At 58.6% G+C, this 25,040-nt stretch overlaps 2 protein-coding genes across 2 annotated transcripts in view; one reads left to right on the top strand and one right to left on the bottom strand.

Moving 5' to 3' along the window:
* The window catches only part of LOC127028800 (deleted in malignant brain tumors 1 protein-like), a 45,259-nt gene extending 25,761 nt beyond the window's left edge, over positions 1 to 19,498 (top strand). The window contains 17 exon segments of the mRNA XM_050914494.1: positions 5,507 to 5,851; positions 5,980 to 6,300; positions 7,284 to 7,288; positions 7,780 to 8,083; positions 8,479 to 8,652; positions 8,655 to 8,807; positions 9,352 to 9,669; positions 9,939 to 10,268; positions 11,360 to 11,698; positions 12,389 to 12,691; positions 13,658 to 13,987; positions 15,253 to 15,580; positions 15,786 to 16,128; positions 16,721 to 17,024; positions 17,575 to 17,904; positions 19,096 to 19,212; positions 19,356 to 19,498. Coding sequence (XP_050770451.1) covers positions 5,507 to 5,851; positions 5,980 to 6,300; positions 7,284 to 7,288; positions 7,780 to 8,083; positions 8,479 to 8,652; positions 8,655 to 8,807; positions 9,352 to 9,669; positions 9,939 to 10,268; positions 11,360 to 11,698; positions 12,389 to 12,691; positions 13,658 to 13,987; positions 15,253 to 15,580; positions 15,786 to 16,128; positions 16,721 to 17,024; positions 17,575 to 17,904; positions 19,096 to 19,212; positions 19,356 to 19,498 — 4,487 coding nt within the window.
* A 2,358-nt stretch (positions 19,499 to 21,856) lies between these two features.
* Positions 21,857 to 24,772, bottom strand: LOC127028799 (zinc finger protein 883-like). Its single transcript, XM_050914492.1, has one exon. It carries the CDS (start codon positions 24,770 to 24,772, stop codon positions 23,093 to 23,095), a length of 1,680 nt encoding a protein of 559 aa, XP_050770449.1. The 3' UTR covers positions 21,857 to 23,092.
* Between the last annotated feature and the right edge of the window lie 268 nt (positions 24,773 to 25,040).

The raw sequence follows: 25,040 nt of genomic DNA, 5'->3' as shown, positions 1-25,040 counted from the left end.
GTGCCCCATAGCCCCCAGCTCACTGCGCTGAGCCTCTGTGGGTCCCAGTTCTTCCATGCAGCACCATGAAGCCCCAGTCTCCAAGCAAGGTCCTCTCAGAATAACCCCTATCTGGTCCTCCGGGTAGGCTCCAGCATCCTAACCCCATCTGCACAGACTCCTCTTATTCCCAGCCCTATAACTGCTATAATCCCTATTCCCAGCCCTATAGCCCCCTATAATCCCTATAACCCCCTGCAGAGTCATCTGCAGCGGCACCCAGTGCCATCACCCTCACCGCATTCCCAACGGGATCATACCTTTTCCCCTAATCTCCCATGGAAGTGAGGATTACTTCCTGATCCAGGAGCAAGCGAGCAGGGTGCTCTCCTGCACTGTATGCGACCACCTTTGCAAAATGAGGACTGCACTTAAAAGCCCGTCCAGAACAGGGTGAGAAGTCTCTCACCCATTGTATTTATTCAATCCACTTTTGAATACCAGTAAAAACCTTGAAATCCAAAAGAATGAGAATGCAGCATTATACAGATTCGGGGATATGGAGTGAGTTGGCGAGGTGGAAGTGGTGGAAGAATAGGCCCCTTGGTTACAGAGGGATTGTAGATGACCGGGTCAGATACAGGAGACTCAAGATTGCTAACGCCGGGTGAGATATTGTCCTGGCCACCGACAAGGAAGGGTCACGTTCCTAATGGAGCAACCCATGGAGTCAGGTCTGAGCCCCAAACCATTCACCACTTCGGTGAAGCCAGGAGAGCCCACGGTTACAGGAATGTCCCAGTGCCACGGGGAGGGAATGAAGGGACCACAAGCTTGCCCAGGTCGTGATGAAGGTGTGCCTCGCGAGCCGAGCTGATCTCCGCACAAGGGCATGGAAGGAAGAGTTGGTACAAGAGGCAGCAGGGAGAAGACACACGTAACGAAAGAGTCACAGCACGTATTTCAACGCCCTTCAGGTCTAGCCTCCCACCTCTCCTTCCCTCCCAGCCAGCGGCTTGCCGCTGTGACCAGTTTGCGTCTTGCTACTTGTCTAAGCCCCAGCCAGAGCCCCCCTGGCCGGGTGTCTCCTATCAATGCATGGCCACAAGGTCATCTGCTCCTCCACAGACATCCATCACTCCTGGGACTTCAGGGTTTCCCATTCTCCTGCTGGCACCCGAGCCTTCTCATCTTCCTGCTGGCTGCCCCAGCAGACCTGGTCCTCCAGCCTTGCCTGTCCCAAAGTTTACATCAAAGGCCCAGGGCTCCTTCTAGCTCTGGATAGTGTCCTCAGAATAGGGGAAAACAGGAGCTTGGACCCAGTTTTGTGCAATAAAATATGTGCACCGTTTGGAAAAGGTCTTTGTAATAAAGCTGGGATGAGTTGATGCTCTTCAGGGCTCCAACATGCAGGACCAGCACCTGCTAGATCTCAGCTCGGGCCATGGGTTACTCTGCAGAGATGCTCTGCAGGGACTGCAGTATCTCAAGAAGGGGTTTCAGACTTCCCAGGGGGACACAACACCCAAATTCAAAAGGAGCAGAAGGGACGTAGGACCATGACTCACTTCCAGAGTGGCTGTTTGTCCAAACTGTGAAAACAGCCCCAGCAGAAACGCCCTTGCCCAGAGCTGCATTGGCCACGTCAGGCTACAACCGTTCACAGCATTTCCCTGCCGGTCGGTGTCGGGAATCTCTTTGCTGCTGGCCTGTTTGTTTGCAAAGAAGGGGAACAAAGACCTTGGGCTCACTGAGCCTCAGTACAAATGAGTACAGTCACCTTTCCCGACTGCTCGACTTTTAATGACATGAGTTTTGACTCGTTTCCAGCCTAATTTTCACCCACTCATTCCTGTACCTTTGTTTAGTACACCTTATTTTTCCTTTTGGTCTTCAGTCCTAGCTCTGCATGCCTCTGGGGTTTGGGTTTCTCATGTTTGATCTTCCTACAGGCAGCAATCTACTCTCCACTCTACTACCCCTCTCAGGTTTTGCCAGGCTGAACAGGTTAAACTCAGCCTGAGACTATCCTCACCATGCTGTCCTCTTCCCACCGCATGCTCCAGTTTTGCTTCTTATTTTTGCACAGACACGGGCAGAACCATCCACCCTGTTTCTGGCAGGGGTCACATCCTTGTCCAATGCAAGCCCCATCTTCAATGCACCAACAGCACAGCACCCACCTCCATCTGAGGTGCAACCCTCCCATTCGGAGCAATGAGTGACGTTAATTTGACGACCCTTTTGCAAAACTCATTTTTTCCAGCAGCACGCTGCGCTGGCTTCGGGCCCTTTCCTTGCACAACTTCAGCGTGCCACCACGAAGGGATGGGAGGACAGCAAACTCTTCCGTCCTCTCAGCAACTCGGGACATGCCTGGGGCAGCAATTTGCAAGGGACATGCCTGGAGCATCATCTGCGTAACAGCAATCGGGAAGAAAGCTGCTAATCCAAAAGGGACCCTTGGGGTCTTGCAAGTGCAGCCACAGTAGGAAAAGAAAATGGCAGTTCCCCTTGCCTTCCAAATCCAACCGAGCCATTCAAAGTATCGCAAGGTGGGTATGAGACCCTTTCTCATCACGGATAATGTCCAGGCTCACCTGATGGCAAACGGCCACAGTGCAGGCGCTGGCTCCAGCCTCCACAATAAAGACATTTCCAGCCTTTAGTAACCTATTTTCTTGCAGTGGATGGTCCCTCACCCCCCAAAACCCAACCAGACACTTTCTAATGAAGCTAACGTAGCTATATTTCCCCAGTTCTGTGCATAAAGGCTTGATTTAGCTTGTTGAAAGTAGCTATCTTGTACCACGACGCGTCAGGGCAGCCGAGGTGCCCGCAGGGGCTGGCACGTACAAGACGGGACCTGAGTGTTGAGAGGGTTTTGTTTGCTCCGTGTTTTCCTGGAACAGCTCGCTGTTTCGCAAGCCGATGACAAGACTGGCCGCTGCATGGGGCAGCAGGTCACCTCCTAACAGAGCTTCACAGGAGGTGAAACTCGCAGGGGGGAGCAGGGCGGAGGAAGAGGAGGGCTTGCTGCAGAATTCCCAGTTTGCCCTTCCAGTTGGCCAGCGGGACACCAGGCTCAGCTGGCATCTCTCACAAGGACAGTCCACTCCAACCTCCAGCCCGTGGCCAGGCTGCGAACAGGGGGATGGCAGGCGGTCTCCATCCCTCATCCAGCCGCCCCGGGGGCAGAAACCAGCCCACCCACGGTGGGGCCAAGAGCGCGGGGACCCTCCTCCTGATGGCGTGCCTTTGGGGTGAGTGGCGTTCGCCTTCGCTGCTGACCGCAGGGAGTCCATCAGCCACGTCGGCTCCTCCAGCCTGCTCAGCTAGCACTTCATGGAGCAGAGCAGAGGCTGGTCGGGGGTCCTGGGTTGCACTCGGGGGTCTGGGGCAGGGAGAAATGGCTTGTGAGGGCTTTGGAGGCAGGTGGAAGGTTTTTTATGTGAAGTCAGGAGCTCAGCTCTCTCTGCTGCAATCCAAGAGCCATGCATTGCAGGTCTACTTCGGCACACGTGGTCTTGCCCCATAATCAAAGGCTCGTGCCCCATAATTAAAGGCTTGTGAGCATTACAAGAGTGGAAGGAAGCATGCCCGATCCTGCTTTAATCACATCCTGCCCTGCTTTAATCTTGGCTTCTCCCGGACCATACATGGCAAACTCATGGTATTGCAGCACTGAGGGGGCTTGGCCAAACCCGACAGCAGTGTGCATTAACAGGGGCGGCTCCCCATACGACAGAGAGGTGAGCAAACAGGGACCCACATTGCCAGGACAAGGCTGGGTGGCTCGTGGATGTGCAGCAGAAGGAACCGAATAGTTTTTGGGCTAACAGAGCAGACAGGCAAGATGCTGGCAAGAGACACGTCCCTTCTTATGCTCAGGCAGAGCCATAAGGAAGCTGCAGACCGTACAGGTCCCTTATCCGCAGCCATGGTTTGCTCTCAGACATTGGTGCAAGGATGGGGAAGAGCTCTGCTGCAAGAGCAATATCATGCCGATGGTTCAACAGCAGCTTCGCTTTGGAAATGGTTAAGAAAGGGCTCAGGGCTTTGCCCAAGCTGCCCCAGCTCAGAGCAGAAGCTGGTTATTTGATTCGGACAACCTTCCTAGTGCTGTTTCACATTTACAAAGGGCAAGAGCAGAAACACTCATCTTCTGATCAGGTTTGGAGTGAGCAAAATTAGGAACGTGCTTTCCCTGCTGGTAGAGATTTCGTCTTAATTTCCAGGCTGATTAGTTGCTAAGGCCAGTTTGTACCACCGCCTCTTGGAACTAAAATTTTGCTTTAACTCGCTTGGGTTTCCTCCTTCTTTGGTGATCTATTCACAAACAGTACAATCTTCCCACTTTTTTTTTTTTTTTTTTTAAATCCTGCTCCTGGAAAATTCAGTATGGCATTTGCCTCTTTCTTTGACAGTCAGTATCTCCTGGCTGGCTGGAGACATCTGGGCTGGGACTTGTCCACCCAAGCACAGTCAATGCACATGCAACTGGGCAGTGCTTGCAAGAAACATGCCAAGAAATCTATCAGCTCTGCTGAGTCTCAGCTGCAGGGTTGATTTATTGCTTCTCACAGGGTAGCCTCATCGCTCCTAGTAAAAGTAAGGAAAGAGAGCAACAGGTGCCCGGGGAAAGGATGAAACAGAAGAGCCAGCCATCGTCTGGACTGTACTCTTAGCCTGGGGACAAGAGAGCTTGCAAACTGGAGACTGAGTGCCCGCAATGCGTCTGGTTCAGCCTCCTGGTGAAAGTGAATTTTGAGGGGCGGCTTCGTAAAGGGGCTTGATTGCAACGGGGCTTTTTTCCAAAGATGCTTTACCGCAAAGATGCTTTCCTGCTCCCCGCTGCGCAGCCCTAATGAAAGAGCCGAGCTAGGCACGCCTGCACGCAGCGTGCCACAGCTGCCCAGATGCTCTCCGTATTTGAATGACTCAGGGATTTGATTTTTAACTTGTTTCGTCCTCTTTCTGGCCCCTGCGACTTCCCAAGTGTGACGTCTGGCCCCTCGCTTGCTGATGGTCGGACCCACGCACAGATCAGTGCCTGAGCACTTCGGAAATCATTATCCACGGTCAAAAAGCTTATTTACACAAGGCAATCATCTCTCTCTTGAACATTTTTTCTGCTGACCCAGTTGAGCTCTCCACGTGACTAACATCCAGTTACGGCTCCTTTCTGCACCGTCTCCCTTTGCTGCTGACCGCTTGTACAAAAACATGCATAAGCTCAAATACCCATTTTTTCTGCCCGTTACATGAGCAAGAAAAGGGCTCCTGGGGTGTGGGATCCCCACTGAGGTTAAGATGGTTAAATTCAGGGCTTAGATGCAGAGATGGGGCTCAGTTAACTACAGAAGCCCAGGGCCATCTGAGATGCCCAGGGCAGGTGTGGGATGGACACCACCACCTCTGAAACTCTTTTTGGGGGGGCAGGAGCCACCTCAAACGCGTGAGCAGCCGAGCCCCATCCACCCCCAGGATTTCACCTCCCCTCCTCTTTCCCCTCCCGGCTTTGCAGGCACAGCCGCTGAGAGTCCCGGGGGGTTCCTTCGCCTGGCGGGTGGCCCCAGCCGCTGCGCCGGGCGGGTGGAGGTGCTCCACAACGGGACGTGGGGGACAGTGTGCGATGACAGCTGGGGTTCCCCCGAGGGCCGGGTCGTGTGCCGGCAGCTGAACTGCGGGACAGTGCTGTCAGTGGCATCAGGAGCTCGGTACGGACAAGGGACGGGACAGATCTGGTTGGATGAGGTCAACTGCACCGGGGAGGAAAGGAACCTGTCTGAATGCCGAGCCAGGCCGTGGGGGGAACATAACTGTCACCACGTGGAGGACGCCAGCGTTGAGTGCTCAGGTAGCCCGGGACAGCAGCAATCTGGCTGTGCACCACCTCCACCCCTGCATCCCTTCCTGCTGTACCGGCGGTGATGCACAACCGCTCTCCGACTGTCCCCCTTGGGGTACCCGCAGACTCCAGTATCTCTGCCCTGGGCACTCTCCAGCTGCTCAACGGCCCCAACCGCTGCGCCGGGAGGGTGGAGGTGCTGCACAACCACATGTGGGGGACGGTCTGCGATGACGGCTGGGACCTGGTGGACGCGGCAGTGGTGTGCCGGCAGCTGGGCTGCGGCACGGCACTGTTGGCCACCAGCGGGGCTCACTTCGGGAGGGGCCACGATCCCATCTGGTTGGACGACGTGAACTGCACAGGCACCGAGGACACCCTCTTCGACTGCCGGGCCAGCGCGTGGGGGGACAACAACTGCTTCCACGGGGAGGATGCTGGAGTGATATGTTCAGGTAACTCACCTCAAGGTGCAAGAGGGGTCAACGTCAGACTTTCAGGGTTTCCCTAAGGAATCATGGGATGGCTCCTGCCTCCCCCCCACGGGTGCTCGCCAGCGGCATCCCCTCTGCAGCTCTGGGGAGCACCTGCAGCACAGAGGCAGGCAAGTCGCCGGCAAAGCCTTCGCCCACCTCCTGCTGCCGTGGATCCAGCGCTAAGCTGCAGGAACAGCAAAGGGCCGTTCGTTTGCAGTCCACGCGCGTGAATTACCGAGCACCTACCCCAAAGCCTGGTTTGCCTTGGTGGGCAACTAGGCTGTACCATGCAAAGCTTTCTGCAGGCATAACTCACCCTCCCCAGTTCCTGCCCATCCAGCCAGGTCAGGTCTGTCTCGCCTATCGCCCACGATGCAGGGCTTTTGATGGAGTTTTTGATGCGTGCGTAGCTCAGCTCTTTTATTTGGGCTGCACAGCAGGGAGCAGGAAAGCGCCTTTGCCATAAGGTGACTTTGCAATAAAGTGCCTTTGCAATAAGGTCCTGCACTTGGGTCTGGGCAACCCCCGGTATCAAGACAGGCTGGGGGATGAAGGGATTGAGAGCAGCCCTGCGGAGAAGGACTTGGGGGTACTGGTGGGTGAAAAGCTGGACGTGATGCGGCAATGTGCGCTCGCAGCCCAGAAGGCCAACCATGTCCTGGCTGCATCAAAAGCAGTGTGGGCAGCAGGTCGAGGGAGGTGATTCTGCCCCTCCACTCCACTCTGGTGAGACCCCACCTGGAGTGCTGCGTCCAGCTCTGGAGTCCTCAGTACAGGGAAGACATGGTCCTGTTGGAGCGGGTCCAGAGGAGGGCCACAAAAACGATCAGAGGGATGGAACACCTCTGCTATGAGGAAAGGCTGAGAGAGTTGGGGTTGTTCAGCCTGGAGAAGAGAAGGTTCCCAGGACTCCTTCTTGCAGCCTTTCAATACTTAAAAGGGACTTATAAGAAAGACGGGGACAGACTTTTTACCAGGGCCTGTTGCGGTAGGACAAGGGGTAATGGTTTTAAACTGAAAGAGGGTAGGAAACACTGGAAGAGGTTGCCCAGAGAGGTGGTAGATGCCCCATCCCTGGAAACATTCAAGGTGAGGTTGGACGGGGCTCTGAGCAACCTGATCTAGTGGAAGATGTCCCTGCTCATGGCAGGGGGGGTGGATTAGATGGCCTTTTAAGGTCCCTTCCAACCCAAACTATTCTATAATTCTATGATAAGGTGTCTTTGCAAGTAAGGTGTCTTTGCAATAAGATGACTTTGCAATAAAGTGTCTTTGCAATAAAGCCCCTTTGCAAAGCCACCCCTCAAAATTCACTTTTAAGAGGATGCTGAGCATTGCGGGCACTTGGTCTCCAGTTTGGGCGCTCCCCGCGCACGGAGGATGCTCAGGCTGGAGCAGAAGCAGCCGCGGCTCTCCCGGTGCACTTACCCTTGCGTGTCGTTGGCAGCTTCAAGGGTGTCCATGGCCACCAAGCTCCGCCTGGCCAACGGTTCGACGCGCTGTGAAGGCAGGGTGGAGGTCACCCACGACGGCACCTGGGCAGCCCTGTGTGACGAGGGCTGGGGTCTGGCTGAGGCTCAAGTGGTGTGCAGGCAGCTGGGCTGTGGGAAGGCGCTGTCGGCACCTGGCGGGTCGCATTTTGGGCAAGGACCCGGGCAAACGTGGCCCAACAGCGTGAGCTGCGTGGGCACGGAGACTGCCCTCTCTGCATGCAAGGCAAAGCCCCGGGGCAACGGCACTTGTCACCATGGGAGAGAAGCTGGCGTGGTGTGCGCAGGTAACCCCCTCGGGAGTGACACGGCACAAGAAGTGGTGGGTCTTGGTCCCTCAGCTTTATTTTCTGCCTCTGCAAGCAGCCCCGGACAACGTTCCCTCTTCGTGGGTGTTTCCATCACAGAGTGTCGTGGGGTATCTGGGGGGCGGGAGAAATTTTGGGTGTCCTCCTGGAAGGGTCGGTGCCAATGCCAGTGGGTGGGATGCTGCTGCGGTGCCGCTTGCAGCCTCTCACCCCTTAGCCAGCAGGCACTGGGGATCAGCCAGCTCCTTTTTGTGGTGATTAGGCAAGCTTGCAGCACTTGGTGCAACACTCAGTGACCTGAGAAGGTGCCAGGGCAGTTTTCCTTACCCAGGGGTCACAGCATGCTGGCCCTTCCCCATATTTCCCTCTTTTAGGTAACTCAGAGGGTGACCAGGTCCGGCTGGTGAACTATGGCAGCCGCTGCGCTGGCAGGGTTGAGATCTTCCATAACAAGCAGTGGGGGACTGTGTGCGATGACAACTGGGACCTGCTGGACGCCGAGGTCGTCTGCTGGCAGCTGGACTGCGGGCGAGCACTGTCGGCCCCCGGGGGGCTCAGTTCGGGCGCGGGGACGGCATCATCTGGATGGACGAGACGAACTGCACGGGGATGGAGAGCATGCTGTCCGCCTGCCGGGCCCGGCCGTGGGGCAACAATAATTGCTACCACGGGGAAGATGCTGGCGTGGTTTGCTCAGGTGACTAATGCTCCTTCGGCATCGCTCCACGCAAGATGGTGGGAGGGGGGTTGCGTCATGACAGCAGGTCTGCACCCCCAGGTAAGACTGGGGGTCAGCATCAGCAGCCAGTGGGGTCTTCCCGGACCCTCCCTGCACGTGATGGTCCCATCGGAGGGCTGCTCTTCCCATCCCATGATGTTTATTTAAGGCAGTGGGAGGCATTCCTGCAGGGATCCCTATTTCCCACCCCTCCGGGAACCCTCCAGCTCCAACAACAGGACCAACTCATTGCAGGGAAGCTTGTCAAAAGCAGACCGCCTGGCGAGCAATTCTTGCAGGGAGTGGGGCAGGAGGGTGCAGGACCAGCATGGACCACCCTCTGCGCTGGTGCAGGGTGCTCCTGGGGGGAGTTTTGGGTTTCACCTCTCCTGTTCTCCCCTCCTCTGTGCCTTTTGGCAGTGTGAAGAGGGGCTGGGAGCTTAACTGCAATAGGATAAGCATGGAGGGAAACTGGTGGCTGTCTGAAGGCATTAATAACTCTCTCGGGTGTTTGCAGACTCAATCATCCCTGAGCCGGCTCATCTGCGGCTGGCAAACGGCTCGCACCGCTGCACTGGCAGAGTCGAGGTGCTTCACCAGGAGGAGTGGGGAGCCATCTGCGACCATGGCTGGGATAAGCGGGACGCAGAGGTCGTGTGCCGGCAGCTGGGCTGCGGGACGGCACTGCCGGCATTGGAGGGGGCAGACTTCGGCGCCGGACCCCCACGCATCTGGCTGGACAACGTGAACTGCCAGGGGACGGAGACAGCCCTTACGAAATGCCGGGCAAGCCCATGGGGAGAGAGCAGCTGTAGCCATGGAAAGCATGCCAGTGTGGTATGCTCAGGTGGGTTTCACTCTGGCACCAGCAGTGGGTCAGGATGCACCAGTAATTTCCCCCATCCCAGTCAGGAGCAAGATGCCAGCTTCACCCCACTTGCTGCTGGGTCAAGTACCCCTAAACCCTTTGAGAAGTTCCTCCATGAGGTGGGGATGAAATGCTGTGGGTTCAGAGGTGATGTGACCACGCAGCACCGGCTACGTGCCAAAACGCAGGGTCCTTCCTCCTCCCGTGAAGGGGCTGGATGCTCTGAGCATCTCCCTGCCTGTTTGCAGGCTCGGCTGTTTCCAGCTTCGCCCCGGTCCGACTGGTGGATGGCCCAGGTCACTGCGCCGGGAGGGTCGAGGTGTTTCACGATGAGAAATGGGGGACGGTGTGCGATGATAGCTGGGACTTCATGGATGCCAAAGTGGTGTGCCGGCAGCTGGACTGCGGGACGGTGGTATCAGCTCCACGACGGGCTTACTTCGGTGAGGGACAGGGACCCATCTGGCTGGACAACGTGCACTGCACGGGCACCGAGGCAGCCCTCTCTGAATGCAGAACCAAGGGCTGGGGTGTCCATGGATGCGAGCATGGAGAAGATGCCGGCGTGGTGTGCTCAGGTAACCACAGCCCATCGTGGCACCGGGAGCACCGCGGAAAACCTTATCAGGGTCCTCCTGCACTGGGGTTTGACTCTGCATTCCCCTATGGGTGCAAGGGCTTGCGACGCAGCAACAGTCTGCAGCCAGCCTGGGGACCCTTTGCTTTGGAGTCAGCCCCTCGTGGTCCATCCTGGTGGAAGAGGGCAGCTGTACGCAGACATTAAAGTCTGAGAAAAACAAACGCCTTGCCCATTTGCATGGCTATCGCTAAAAATACGATCTCCGGCACGCTTTTGGCTAATGTTATTTATCACAAATCCTGGCAGTTAGCACGGGCCAGAGACCATTCCCATCAGGCAAATTACAACACGGCCACCTACTTCTTCACAGCAGGGCAGACTGCAGTACAAATGGGTCTTCTCCCATTACGGTCAAGGAGGACTCTCCAACACCTTTGGTTGATCCATGGCAGATGTACCCCATGATGCTCAGAGCTGCTTAAGCCCATGAGAGCCCATCTCCCATCCCTCTCTCTCCTCTCCAGCTCTGACTTTCTGCCAGAGGAAACCCGCAGCCCATTTTAGTGACTTTTAAGAAGCTGGGGCCACTGGGTTGCAACCAGGTTGCTTAATATCAGGATGGACTTTGTTTAATATCCGAGTGTCACTGAGTGAGACAGCCAGCGTTGAACTCAGTCACCCCAGCATGGGAAGGTAGCATCTCACCCTAGTTGGGCTAAGAGATCCTACAGGAAAACCTGTGCCCTTCAGGAGCAGCAGCTGGAGGGCAGGTGAGGTTATCCCAGGAGTCCCAAATGGCACAAGGATGCCTACATCTTGGCAACTGGACCCTGCCCTGTGTCTGCTTTAGGACGGCAAACTATCTAAGGTCCATTGACTATAGTCTGGTCAAGCCCATGCTAATCAAGCCTTGGGCACCACTTGGGCCAGTTCACATCACACCTCAAAGGTCTGCCCTCTCTGTCGTCGCAAGAGCATCCTTGATGCACAAAGCCGCTCAGCCTCCGGTGTAAACCCATTGCTGGCAGCCAGCGGTTTCACGGGGCAGAAGGTATCTCCTTAACGTGTGTACGCTCTCTGATGTTGTAGGATCGGGTATTTCCGACCTCGGAAGCCTCCGCCTGGTGAACGGCTCAGATCGATGCTCCGGCAAAGTTGAAGTGTTTCATGATCAGCGCTGGGGGGGCATTTGCACCGACGGATGGGACCTGGCGGAAGCCCACGTGGTGTGTCAGCAGCTGGGCTGCGGGGCGGCGCACTCGGCCGCGGGGTCTACCCAGTTTGGGACAGGAGATGGCCTGATCTGGGTGGATGCCGTGGAGTGCACCGGGACGGAGGGGGCCCTCTTCGAATGCAAGGTCAAGTTCTGGGGCGTCGAGAACTGCAAGTCGAGGGAGCACGCAGGTGTCTCGTGCTCTGTGGCCGCAGGTCAGTGGCGGTGAGTCGGGGATCAGTCCTCCCCTGGGGGAGGCCGTGCAGTCTGACCAAATTCGCCCATCCAGCTCCTCCATGTCCTGGCTCAACCATCCCTCGTTCCTGCGGTCCCACCAGGAAGCACAAGGTGTTTTCTGTTTCGAGGTCTACCAGTCCCTGGCTTCCCTCAGGCAAAGTGCTTGGAAATCCCAAGCCTGGGATACCCAGAAATCCCAAGCCTGTAAAACGTAGGCTTTCCATCACACGCAAAGAGCCCTGGCACACCAGGGTTGCAGCTGCCCCCGTGGTTTGGGGTTTTTTTTTGATCCATGCTACCACACAGCCTCTAGTCCTCAGGGAGTCCCTTCTCTTCACCAAGCTATTCCTTGCTCAGGTGCATGATGCACTTGGTGCCTCCTTGCCTGCTTGTTCCCATGAGGATACTCACATCATGGGACCTCCTCGGTAATTTGGCCAAGTTCACAATCTACTGGGCATGGTCCTAGCAGACTTGTCCCAAAAGGCGTTCCTGCATGCACACCCAGGGTGCAGCAGTAGCAGAAATGCTACATGCTGGTGGAGACCTTGCAAGACCCCTTGCAAGGGGAGGTCCACCGCGTTGCCAGCCACTGGACAGGCAGGCATTTCTGGCCAGGATTTATCGTCCTCCGATTCTGTTTGTAGACTTGGACCTGGGGAGCTCAGAAACCCTGCGGCTGGTGAACGGCCCGCACCGCTGCGCCGGGAGGGTGGAGGTCTTTCACAGCCAGCAGTGGGGGACAGTCTGCGACGACAGCTGGGACCTGAACGACGCAGCCGTGGTGTGCCGGCAGCTGGGCTGCGGGACGGCCGTGTCAGCCCCAGGTTCATCTGGTTTTGGGCAAGGATCTGGCCCCATCTGGCTAGATGGGGTGAGTTGCCTCGGGACAGAAGCCACCCTCGCTGAATGCTCAGTCAAGCCTTGGGGACACCATGCATGTAACCACGTGGAAGATGCCAGCGTTGTGTGCTCAGGTAACCCTCACCGCTTGCTTTGTAAGACGGACCAAGCCTCAACCTTCTGCAGGCTGGGAACAATTTGGGAACAAGCTGGCCAACAAATTGCCCAGATCAGTAGAAACCGCATTAAAATAACAGTGTTCAGAGACATGGAAAAATACGATACGCTGGCAAAAAAGCAGCATGGCTTAAGACATGCCTCCATGTCTGGTACCATTGGAGGTGTCCAAGACGTTTTCATGGGGTGAAGCACCTGCACCCTTTGGGAGCTGGAGGGTGCATCGGTGCTGCTCGAGTGGCAGCAGATGCGACTGCGCCCTGCCCCAGCTCAAGATCAGGCAGAGCGACTTGTGCTGCCGGCACCGTAAAATGCCAGGACGTGCAGATAAATGCAGAAAGACGCACTAGAACCAGCTGCTCTCATGTGGTAGACCACTTTTGAGCTAGCTGCTACCAGTCTAGCCTTGGCCTTAGAAGGTCAACCTCCATGGACAGGTCAATGTGGCAGTCAGGACAGGGACAACCAGAAAAAGATCCTTTGCCATCTCCTCTAGGGCAAAAAGTTGGTAGTGCCAGGTGAACGTAGGTGATGCAGCTTCCAAGCAAGGGGGAAGGAGAGCACGGAGAAACACTGGGAAGGACCCTTGTGCATCCCTTCATCCCAGCATGGTGTCTCTCAGGTGGAGACACGTACGCTGTCTCCTGTCCCGACCTCTGAACCAGGGTGCAACCACCCTCAGGGTGCAACTGGTGGAAGGGATCTTCTGCAGCTCCTTCCACCCTGCAAAAACCCCTGTCCTCACTTTGCTGCAAGTCCCTGATAAAGGGCAAGGGACGTACAAGCTCGCTGCAGCACCACCACCCAGACCTGCCGTGGGGACGTCCTCACGGGGACGTCCTGCCCTCTCCAACCCAACAGGTGTTAAGATGCACAAGCATATCCCTAATAATGCCAGTTTTGGGGTATTTTTTCAGGCTCGGGGATTGTCAACGTTCCCAGGCTTCGCCTGGTGGGTGATTTAAGCAAGTGCGCCGGGAGGGTCGAGGTGTTTTATAACAACGAGTGGGGGACGGTCTGCGACGACAACTGGGACCTGATGGACGCGGCGGTGGTCTGCCGGCAGCTGGGCTGCGGGGTGGCCCTCTCGGCCCCCAGCTTGGCTCACTTTGGGTGGGGAGCCGGACCCATCTGGCTGGACGACGTGAGCTGCACGGGGCAGGAAACGGACTTCTTCGAGTGCCGAGCCAAGATGTGGGGCATCCACAACTGCCACCACGGGGAGGACGCTGGCGTGGTGTGCGCAGGTGAGAGCCGGGGTGGGCCTGGCCGGAGGCAGAGCTCCTGCCGGTACCCAGGGGCAGGCAGCTGGCCCCCTTCAGAGATGCTGTGCGCAGGGCTGGTGTAGGAGCTTCTTGCAGCTCTCATCCATGCGTTATCTCCTGGACCTTCATCTCAAGGCCAAGTGCAAGGTCTTGCACCTGCGTCGGGGCAACCGCCAGTATTAGTACAGGCTGGGGGATGAAGGGGTCGAGAGCAGCCGTGTGAAGAAGGGCTTGGGATTACTGGTGGGTGACAAGTTGGATATGAGTCGGCAATGTGCACTCGCAACCCAGAAAGTCAGTCGTATCCTGGGCTGCATCAAAAGAAGCGTGGGCAGCAAGTTGAGGGAGGGGATTCTGCCCCTCTGCTCCGCTCTGGTGAGACCCCCCTGGGGCACTGCATCCAGTTCTGGGGCCCTCAGCATAAGAAAGACATGGACCTGCTCAAGCTGATCCAGAGCAGGCCACAGAAATGGTCAGAGGGATGGAACACCTCTCCTACAAGGAAAGGCTGAGAGAGTTGGGGTTGTTCAGCCTGGAGAAGAGAAGGCTCCAGGCAGACCTTCTTGCGGCCTTTCAGTATATAAAGGGGGCTTATAAGAAAAAGAGAGAGAGACTTTTTACCAAGGCCTGTAGTGACGGGACAAGGGGCAAAGGTTTTAAACTGAAAGAGTGTAAATTTAGATTGCACATAAAGAAGGAATTTTTTACGATAAGGGTGGTGAGGCACTGCAACAGGTTGCCCAGAGAGGTTGTGGATGTCCCATCACTGGAAGTGTTCAAGGTCAGGCTGAATGGGGCTTGGAGCAAGCTGATCTGGTGGAAGATGACCCTGCTTATTGCAGGGGGGTTTGGACTAGGTGATCTTTAAAAATCCTTTCCAACCCAAACCATTCTATGAGTCTCTATTGGAAGTGTTCAAGTCAGGTGGGACGGGGCTTTGAGCAACCTGATCTAGTGGAAGGTGTCCCTGCCCATGGCAGGGGGGTTAGACTGGATGGTCTTTAAGCGTCCCTTCCAACCCAAACCCTGCAGCCAGGCACCATGCCCAGGGTTTTGTCCCCCTGGTAAAACGGCAGCATCTGGCCGTGTCACTGCCTTTTGTAATCAATGCTACCAATGCCCGAACACGGGTCCTGCCCTGCTCTCCCCTGGAGGCACGTGGGGTGCTGAAGTTGGGGAGGGCGGTCCAGGGATGCGGGGGTGCCCTCCAGCCATGTGCCCACCCATTTCTCTCTCCGCAAAACCAGGCAACTCCAGCTTAGCCAACCTGCGGCTGGTGGACGGGCCACACCGTTGCGCCGGGAGGGTGGAGGTGCTCCACGCCGGGCAGTGGGGGACGATCTGCGATGACGGCTGGGACCTGAACGACGCGGCGGTGGTGTGCAGGCAGCTGGGCTGCGGCAGAGCTGAGGCAGCCTCTGGCCGGGCTCGCTTCGGGCAGGGGACGGGGCACATCTGGCTGGATGACGTGGCCTGCACCGGGAGCGAAGACAACCTCACCCAGTGCCGAGCCCGTCCCTGGGGACAGAGTAACTGCCACCATGGAGAAGACGCCAGCGTGGTGTGCTCAGGTACGTCCCGCTTCTGCAACATAGGGTGTCCCGCGGGACCAGGGGGTGTCCATCCTGCATCTCACTGCTTCAGGGGTGATGCCGCAGTGGGATGGTCGAGCCCTTCCTGGGGTTGGGGGGGTTCTCTCGCCCCAGCCCTGGGCACTGCCACCAGCACTGTGTGTGTCCCCAACCCATGGTGACGTTTCTGTGGTGCTTCCAGACGCCAGTGCAATCAACACATCGACCGTCCGGCTCGTGGACGGCCCGCATCGCTGCGCCGGGAGGGTGGAGGTCTTTCATGACCAGCAATGGGGGACGGTCTGCGACAACGGCTGGGACCTGAGCGATGCGGCGGTGGTCTGCCGGCAGCTGGGCTGCGGGACGGCCCTCTCGGCCCTGGCAGGGGCTTCCTTTGGGAGGGGGCTGGATCCCATCTGGCTGGACAGGGTCGCCTGCTTTGGTGGCGAGAGCACCCTCACGGTGTGTCGGGCCAGGCCTTGGGGAATCAATAGCTGCACCCACGAAGAGGATGCCGGCGTGGTCTGCTCAGGTGATGCGCATTCCTGGGGGGTCCTAAAAGCACAGCTTGGAGCTGCACTTCCCCCCCCCCACCCAAAAAAAAGCCTTTTCCTCTCCAACCTGACCCCAGGAGCATTGGCTGCAGGAAGGAAATTTCAAGGGCACGGGGGCTTGTCCCCTCGGCAGGCGGTGTTGGCCCCTGTCCCCACACCCCAGTAGCCCATGGAGCTGCCCCAAGCCAACCGCCCTTGGCACAGCTGAGCAGGGAAGCGGGGAAAAAGGACATTGACACCCGGTTTGGGATGCGGGCTGCACCGAGACTCTGCTGGGTCCCAGTAAGGCCGAGAAAGGGGATTTATTTCTCCCCTTCCCCATCAGGGACTAAGCCTGGAGGCCAAACGTAGGTGCCCGGTGGTGCTTATGAAGCCCCAAGGGCCATGCCTGCCTGCACGTCTCTGCAGACAGGGCTCAAGCCAGGATCTGTCCTCCCATCCCACCGTGGCTGGGCATCTGCCCTAGGTTTGCACCCCGGCCGCTGCCACCAGAAAGTTCCCCCCTGCCCCGGACATGCGGTCCTCTCGTCCTCAACGCTGCATCGCCTGCTTCTCTGCCCACAGACCTGGTCAGGGCAGAGGTGGCAGAGGTCCGCCTGGCAGAAGGACCGAACCGCTGCGGCGGGAGGGTGGAGGTGCTCCACGCCGGGCAGTGGGGGACAATCTGCGACGACAGCTGGGACCTGAACGACGCGGCGGTGGTGTGCAGGCAGCTGGGCTGCGGCAAGGCCATAGCAGCCCCCGGCCGGGCTCGCTTCGGGCAGGGGACGGGGCACATCTGGCTGGATGACGTGAGCTGCACCGGGAGCGAGGACAACCTCGCCAAGTGCCGAGCCCGTCCCTGGGGACAGAGTAACTGCCACCACGGAGAAGATGCTGGCGTGGTGTGCTCAGGTACGTCCCATCCTGCAACACAGGGGATCTGGGGGTGGCAGGGGGGGCGGAACACGACAGGAGGGTCTGTCCTGCATCTGGCTGTCCCTGGGGTGATGCTAGCCCTGGAAAGGCATGGTTTTTTGGGGAGAGGGGCTAGCAAAGGGTCATAGCCTCTTTTTGGCCAGGCTTGTCCCCAACCCAGCAACAGGTTCCCACCCCATTCATAACCAACATCTCATCGAAACCCTCACACCCCCTTCCCTGTGGCACTAAGCGAGCCAAGCCCTGTCTCGAGGGGACCACCCGACCCCAAATCCCCAGCCTGGTCTCCATTGCCTGGTCCACATGCTTGCATGGAGGAGACACCACCATTTTAGGGTGTGCAACAACTCCATCCCTACGGCCACGGTCCTCTGGAAGGGTCGCGGGCAGGTTACATCCCTTCCTGGGATGGGGACCATAACGACTTTGTATTTGCGCTCTGGCTTCTGGTTTGGGGATTATTTTTTTCTTTTGGCAAGGTGATGGGTGCCCTGTTCTCCTTTCCTAACTGGCTTTCTCCTGGCAGATGCCAACGTCACGGAGGGGACGCAGGTCCGCTTGGTCAATGGCCCAAACCGTTGTGCCGGCAGAGTGGAGGTGCTTCACGAACAGCAGTGGGGGACCATCTGCGACGACAGCTGGGATTTGAAGGACGCCAAGGTGGTCTGCCGGGAGCTGGGCTGCGGGACAGCCGTGTCGGCCCCAGGCCAAGCTCACTTCGGGCGAGGGTTGGACCCCATCTGGCTGGATGACGTGGAGTGCACCGGCATGGAGACCACCCTCTCCCAGTGCAGCCTTAGGAGCTGGGGACTCCATAACTGCAACCACGACGAAGACGTGGGAGTCGTGTGCTCAGGTGGTCCCCGGGGGGAATGCTCAGATGCCCCAAAAAAGGGTTTTATCTGGGACGAGGAGGCTGGCAGCGCTGGTGGGACATCAGTGATGGGAATGATCCTTGCAAGGGAGCTGGGGAGGGGGAATGGTGCAGCAGGTACAGGCGGCACATGGCACACACGCCCATCCTTGCACGTGCATGTGCCTTGCACGCCCCTCTCTGTCTGCCTGTGGGGTCGGAAAGGCCATCTCATCCCCTTTGCACTCTCTTACAGGCCCAAACCCCTTGCAGCTGCGGGTGCAGGGTGGTCCCGGTCCCTGCGCGGGCGAGTGGAGGTGCTCTACAACGCTACCTGGCACGGGGTGTGCGGCAGCAGCTGGAGCTTGCTGGAAGCCGGGGTGGTCTGCAGGCAGCTGGGCTGCGGGCCAGCCCAGTCGGCACCCGTCGGAGCCTGGCTCAGCCGGGGGGACAGCCGTGCCTTGCTGGAGGGACTGAGCTGCCGGGGGACCGAGTCGTTGCTCCTGGAGTGCCAGCAGAGAGAGATGGGTCTGGGGCCGTGCAGGCAGGGCTCGGCAGCCAGCGTGGTGTGCACAAAGCCGAAGGGTGAGCGCTGGGATCCTCCATGGTGTCTTGTGCCGGGTAGGGAGAAAAGGTCCCAAGGCGAGAAGAAAGTAGAAAGGTGGCACATGTTCATCCCAGCCAAGCTCTTGAGGGCCTTTCCTGGGGGATGTGCCTCGTTTTCAGTCACCCTTGGGAGCATCAGAGATGCTTTCCTGACCCCAAAACACACTCATCCCTCCCATTTCTTCTTGGAGCCCAAATTTCCTTATCCCGCCTCCCCCCGCCCCCCAAACCCTCTGGGCTCCCTCCAGGACCAGCCCTTGTTTCTTAGATAGGTTATGGTAGAGCTGGGATAACTTGGAAGGATGGAGGAGGGTCAGAAATAGGCCTGTGTGAGATGTAGCACCTCAAATCCGAAGCGGGACAACGCACCAGAGAGCGGCAGGAACGTGGGAGGTTGCTTCGACCCCCTAATTCCATTGTCCACCCAGGGAAACGGGTCTTAATGTGAAGCCTAATTAAGGAAAGCCCATCTCCGCCACCAGCTGAGCTGGGGGAGGTCAGGCTGTGTTCAGCGTTAGGTTTTCTTGCACGCTGTTACTGGTCTTGGCTGGAAATGGGATCCTGAGTCCATTCTCCCCCCAACCCCAGGTGCTTCGCCATCCTGCTCGGTGCTGATAGCACTGCTGGCCCTGGTGATGCTGCTGAGCGGGGTCCTGCTGTGGCTCAACCTGAAGAGGAGGTGCATGGCAGCAACCCAGGCTGGAGGTAACAGTCCCATCCCTGTGTGTGTCCCCTCAACTCACGGTCCCTGCTCCAGCCACCCCGAAACCCAGGGGGACATGGAGATGGGGATCAACTCGGTGGCTGCCAGAGGCCGGTGACAGCCCGGTGTCCCCTCCATCTCACAGCCCGCTGGCACCCTGGGGACCAGAGTGCTTCAGCCACGTCCTTCCAGCCTGTGGGGGCCATCTACCTCCCTGCCAAGGCAGAAGCCCCTGAGGACGCCGACACCGAGATGACGCAGCTCATGAAGGAAGACGCTGCCCCATGATGCCAGCCCCCCCCCAAGCTCATGCCCCGGGGGTCACACCAGGCTCCCACTGCCCCCCCTTTTCCCTAATCTGCTTTCCTGAAAACTGCAAAGCAGCAGCTGATGGGCAGGACATTTCAAAAGCAGCCGGTACCAATTACTTATATCAGGAGCCCCGAAATAGCCGGCCAAGGCGGGGTCTCCCCGTCCAGTGACATTTATTTAACCCACCTTCACACCCTCTGAGCAGCCCCCGCAGCTCAGGAGGAGCCCGACGAACCTGGCAGCCAGTGCAAGGCTGAGGTAAAGGAGCAGAGGAGCAGAAGGAGGGGTGCAAACGAATTAAAAGGGGGTCCCCAACCCTGTAGGTGTGACAGGCGTGAGTGCTGGGGGGTGGGACACGAGCTGCTTTTGTGCTCCTCTGCCACAGCTTCCCCCAGACCTTGGACGGAGGCAAGTTCCCCCATTTCTTGACCATCCCAGGTGCCAGAGCTGCAAAGCGCTGTACCCCACAACCCCAAATATTCAGCCGTCCTCCCTGGATGCATTTAGGGGCGGCCACAGAGCCCCATTTTCTTTGCCCCATGCCCCCAACCTCCGACCATCCCTTGGGGATCCAACCGTGGGGAACCTCCCTGCTGAGGTTCATAGGGGCACAAGATGTGCTCTTGCCTGATAGCTCATGGTTCTCTGCTGGCACCCCACGCCTAAAAGCATCCCAGTGCAGAGGGACCCCGCTCTCAGCCTCACCTCGGGGTCCGTCAGGCTCGCAAACTGAGGGCTGTGCCTCCAAAGCACCTGGGATGACGGGAGAGAGGCCAGGAGGCCCAACAAGCAGAGGTCCCAACAGCAGGAGAGGGCATCTGCCAAGGCAACTGATGCCATCCTTGCCAGAGACTGAAGTAAACGTGGGTATATTGTGCCCAGTCCTCTCTCCAGCTTCCCCAGGGATGAATGACATGCCAAAACTGGGAAAGGCACAGAACCGAAGGTTTTTCCACGTTTCCCCACGTTTCTCCTTTTTCCTGTGATGCTTCAGAGGGGCTGGAGAGCACTGTCCCCAAATTAGGAGCAAAATCAGAGTCAGGGCTGCTTGGGGCCCATGACATTCAGATATAAACTGAAAGCCCTCCATGGGAGCCCCAGTGCTCCTCACCCCAGGTGAAGCTGTCCCTTAGATCCCACCTGAGAAACTCCAGGAGCTCACTAGGTGCTGGAGCAAACATCTCAAGATAGATTGGAAAAGCTGGGCAGTGCCAGCATGAGATCACCCCCCAGGCCACGGCCGAGAGGGGAGCAGGGGGTCTGCAGGACATCCAAGCAGCACAAAACCTGAAATAATTTACTTCAGCAGTGAGGCCATCCCTTTCCTTGCCAACTACCAAGCTGGTGTTGGCCATAAGACCATCGCTTGGTGACCTTATCCATTGCTTGGTGACCACCATCGCTTGGCGATCACGCAACGCATGATCCCAGCACATGAGAAAAGCCTTAATTCCGAGACGGGCATCTCTTGGGAGCTGCCACCCTGGGGCTTGAACCACCAGAGATGGTCCTCTCCCCCCATCTGAAATGCCGCAGATCAGGAAGGTAAACCTCTCTTTGGCCTCCAGGATGCCAAAGGCTGGAGATCCCACAGAGCAGGATGCCCATCAAAGGCTGGGGCTTGTCCAACCACAAGAGCACACGGAGTCTAGCTACCACCTACCTAGTGCCACCTGAGATACCCTCAGTCACCCCAGACACTCAGGGGGGCTGGCATATAGGACATAGGGACTGTAAGAGATGCAAGCTCTCCTGGAAGAGGAGCTGAAGGCCAACTGGGTACCCCAGATCATCTCTGATGGCCTCAGCAGTTGAATGCAACCCCACATCTCCATCAATTGCTTGGACACCCTCTCCCTGCCACCACAAGGACACGTGGACAAAGCAGATCCCAGGATGGGAACCTGTTGAGATGTGTCCACCACTGGCTGGGCTAGAGAGGACATTCAGGGACAGGCTGAACCCTGAAATCAAATCACAACCTCACAACCCACAGCCAGGAACAGCCTTACGAAGGGGCCAGAGCTGCCCCAGTGCTGTCTCAAGGGCTGAAATGGGAGGAAGTTGGGAAGCTGTGGGGCAGGGGAGATCACCAACATGACCAGGAGGCCCACAACCATCCTCGCAGGGGGATCCACCAGCCCAAATCCCAAAGACGGCTTTGCTGGCCCATCTTGCACCCATCTGTGGGGTGCAGGCTCGGCAGTGCCAAGTAGGATCGGCCCCACGCCTGGGATTTGGCGGGTCTCTCCTTACCGCATCTGCTGGCAACACGAGCCAGGTGACCTCCCACCCACGTCTGAAGGACACTGGGAGAAGGTACTGGGTGGGAAGGAGGCAAGACCACCAAGGACTGTACCAGCACCAAAAGCCCATGTCAAGACTGAGCCGGACAAGGCGGCGAGCTGGAGGAGGCTATGAGACAGAGCCATCGTTAAATAACCATCCTGTAATTAGTGTGCAGAGCGCCGAGGAGCGCACACATCCCAGCTCCCCGTTCCCAGCGCTACAGGGACCGTACGAAAAGTGGGGACGGGGTAGGACCCGGGATCTCCAGGAGTCCGAGGGATAGCACAAGGGCATCAGCGCGGGTGAGGACAGGTCTCCTGTCTCACCCTCGCGAGCAAAGGTCCACGTGCCACCCTCCGCCCAGCAGCCATCAGCCAAGGGGGGACAAATCCAAGCTCCGGTGGCAGCGCAGAGGTAGCTCCGGGAAGCGAGAGAGGAGGAGGAGGATAATGATGCAGGGGGCTAGTCGTCTCTCGCTTGCCCGTACCCCATCCAGGTTCCTGCCTGGAAAGTCCCAGGAGCGGTTGGACAACTTCCAGCATCAGGCGTCGCTTGCTGAGGCTCCCAAAGTGGACAGCAGCAGCATGTCCCCCCCCTTTCTTCTGCTCCCTACCAGCGCCGCCAGCGCCCCAGGGCGGAAAAAAAGGGGGTGATTAACCGGGTCATTAGCAGCAGCATGAGATATGGACGGGACACTTGAACCCAAAAAGGCTTCAGCGGGAAAGGGAGGTGCCCGCTCCTCGTTCTTCCCCGCGATCCTTTCCGCTACCCGTACCGTCGTCGTATCTCCCTCCCAAAAAAACCAGGCAAGTCTGTCCCCTACTGCAGGCAACAGTGTGCCCCAACTCCCTGGGGGCTCCCCAGTCCGGGCTGAGCCACGCTCACTGGGATGACTGGGGAGGGGGATCTTGGGACAACTTAGAGGGGGTCTCAGCCCTCCTCCCCGCATGAGGGCAAAGAAGAGGGCTCCTGCCTGCCCACTGATGGTGTGCCACGAGCCACGGCATGCCCTCCAGCAGCTTGCAGCCACCCTGGCCCACGGGCTTGGGGAGGGTCCCACTGGGATCACCCCCCCCAGACGGAGGAAGAGAGCATGGCGTGGCTCCAGGTTTGGCAAAGGGCTGGGGCTCAGGAGAAGCACCGCAGCTTTTCGGGGGTCCACGCCAGTCCTCGGGCGCACGTACGGGGTCCCCCAGCCTGGGGCTCGTCTGCTGTCGGTGGCGGCGTGCTTACGGCCGCCGCGGCCTGGCAACACCACGGCTGCGCTCGCCGGACCAGGGCTCAGCCGTCGCGGTGCACACGCTGGTGCTGCAGCAGGTTGGAGGGGTGAGCGAAGCCCTTGTCGCAGACGCTGCACTTGTAGGGGGTCTCGCCCGTGTGCACCTTCTCGTGCACGGCCAGGTAGGCCAGGTCCTTGAAGAACTTGTGGCAGAAGCTGCACTTGTAGGGTCGCTCCTGGCTGTGCACGCGGTGGTGCTGGAGGAGCAAGGAGGGCCGGGCGAAAGCCTTCCCGCACACCTCGCACTTGTAAGGGCGTTCCCCCGTGTGCGCCCGCTCGTGGATCACCAGGTAGGACGACTGCTTGAAGGCCTTCCCGCAGGTTTTGCAGACGAAGGGGCGCTCGCCGGTGTGTACCCGCTCGTGGGAGGAGAGGGCGTTGGATTGCTTGAAGCCCTTGCCGCAGAGCGGGCAGACGAAGGGGCGGTCGCCCGTGTGCACCCGCTCGTGCACCTTGAGGCTGTGCCCGTAGGTGAACTTCTTACCGCAGACGCCGCAGACGTGGGGTTTGTCATCGCAGTGCTGGCGCTGGTGGAGGAGGAGGGCGTTGGAGGTGGGGAAGTCCTTCCCGCAGTCGGCGCACTTGAAGGGCTTCTCAGCGCAGTGGGTGAGCGCGTGGCGCTGCAGCTCGTAGGGGGTCTTGAAGCTCTTGGCACAGCGGGGACAGCGGAAGGGACGCTCGCCGCTGTGGATGCGCCGGTGTTCTTGGAGGTTGGAGGAACGCTTGAAGCGCTTGCCGCAGAGCTCGCAGCGGAAGGGTCGTTCCTCCGTGTGGACCAGCCGGTGGCTTTTGAAGTCCGAGTGGCGTTTGAAGGAGGCCTGGCAGAGGTCGCAGCGGAAGGGACGCTCCTCGTTGTGTACCACCTCGTGGCTGAAGAGCTCCCAAGCCCGCTTGAAGGCCTTCTCGCAGACACCGCACTGGAAGGGCTTCTCGTCCACGATCACCTCGCGGATCTCCAGCTCGCCGACACCGCTCGCTCCCCGCTTCGGGTGGGCCGGCAGCCCCACCGCCGCCTCCTCCAGCTCACCCACCGTACTCCCCAGCACCAGCTTGGCGGTGGAGTAGATGCCGCGCTCGTCGATCAGCTGCACAAAGTCCGGCTTGGGACGGGCATCGCCAGAAAGGGGCAGCTCAGGGGAGCAGGACCGAGACCCTCTCTCCTCCTCCTCTTCCTCGCTGCTCCGCGGTGCCTCCTCCAGCCCGTTCTCCATCGCCCTCTGTCTGAAGCCACCTGTCCGGCCCCAGATCAACCGCAGCCTCTTCCCCCGGGAGGGTCCCGGCTCTTCGGCGTTCTCCCCCTGTCCTGGGGATGCAGGGGCCCGGCTTGTCTCGGGCTTCAGGCACAGCCGGTGCTTCCGCCGGCACGGCCGCAGCTCCCCCGGCACCTGATGGCACGGGGAAGCCCCCTCATCCTCATCAGTCTTCTGGCAGGGCCTGCCTGCACCCCAAGGGGTGAGAGAGCCCTGCCTGCGGCAGCACCGTCCCGAGCGGTGCGGAGAAGCTTGTCCTAGCCGCTCCGGGGAGCCTTCCCCTGGCTCTTCTCTTGGCTGCATCCCAGCTGCGTCCTCCTCCTGATCTTCCTCCTGCTCTTCTTCACCTTCAGGCCCATCTCCTTCGGAAAGGGGGGAGAGCCTCTGCGAAAAGGGGGGCTCGCAGGCCGGAGGACCCGGCTGCCCTTCCATGGCAGCCCCTGCAAAGATGAGAAAGGAGAGAGTGTGAGAGGAGCAACAGGCTGGACCAAGACAACGAGGGAGGCATGAAGATGAAGATGTGGGTGGCAGCAGCGCAGAGGGAGGTCAGAGAGATACAGATAAATAGAAAGGGAGGGAGAGGAGGAGGCAGAGACACAGACACTACAGAGTTTGTAAAACCTGGTGTCACCAATCCCCTTCCCCCTCAGGGGATGGAGGTGATGGGCAGACCTAACGCTGGAGAAACGGCCCAGATCGG

The sequence above is a fragment of the Gymnogyps californianus genome, unplaced genomic scaffold (assembly GCF_018139145.2).
Source record: "Gymnogyps californianus isolate 813 unplaced genomic scaffold, ASM1813914v2 HiC_scaffold_43, whole genome shotgun sequence".
Classification (NCBI taxonomy): domain Eukaryota; kingdom Metazoa; phylum Chordata; class Aves; order Accipitriformes; family Cathartidae; genus Gymnogyps; species Gymnogyps californianus.
The sequence above is the reverse complement of the archived record's forward strand: the minus strand, read 5'-3'. Positions and strand labels throughout refer to the sequence as shown.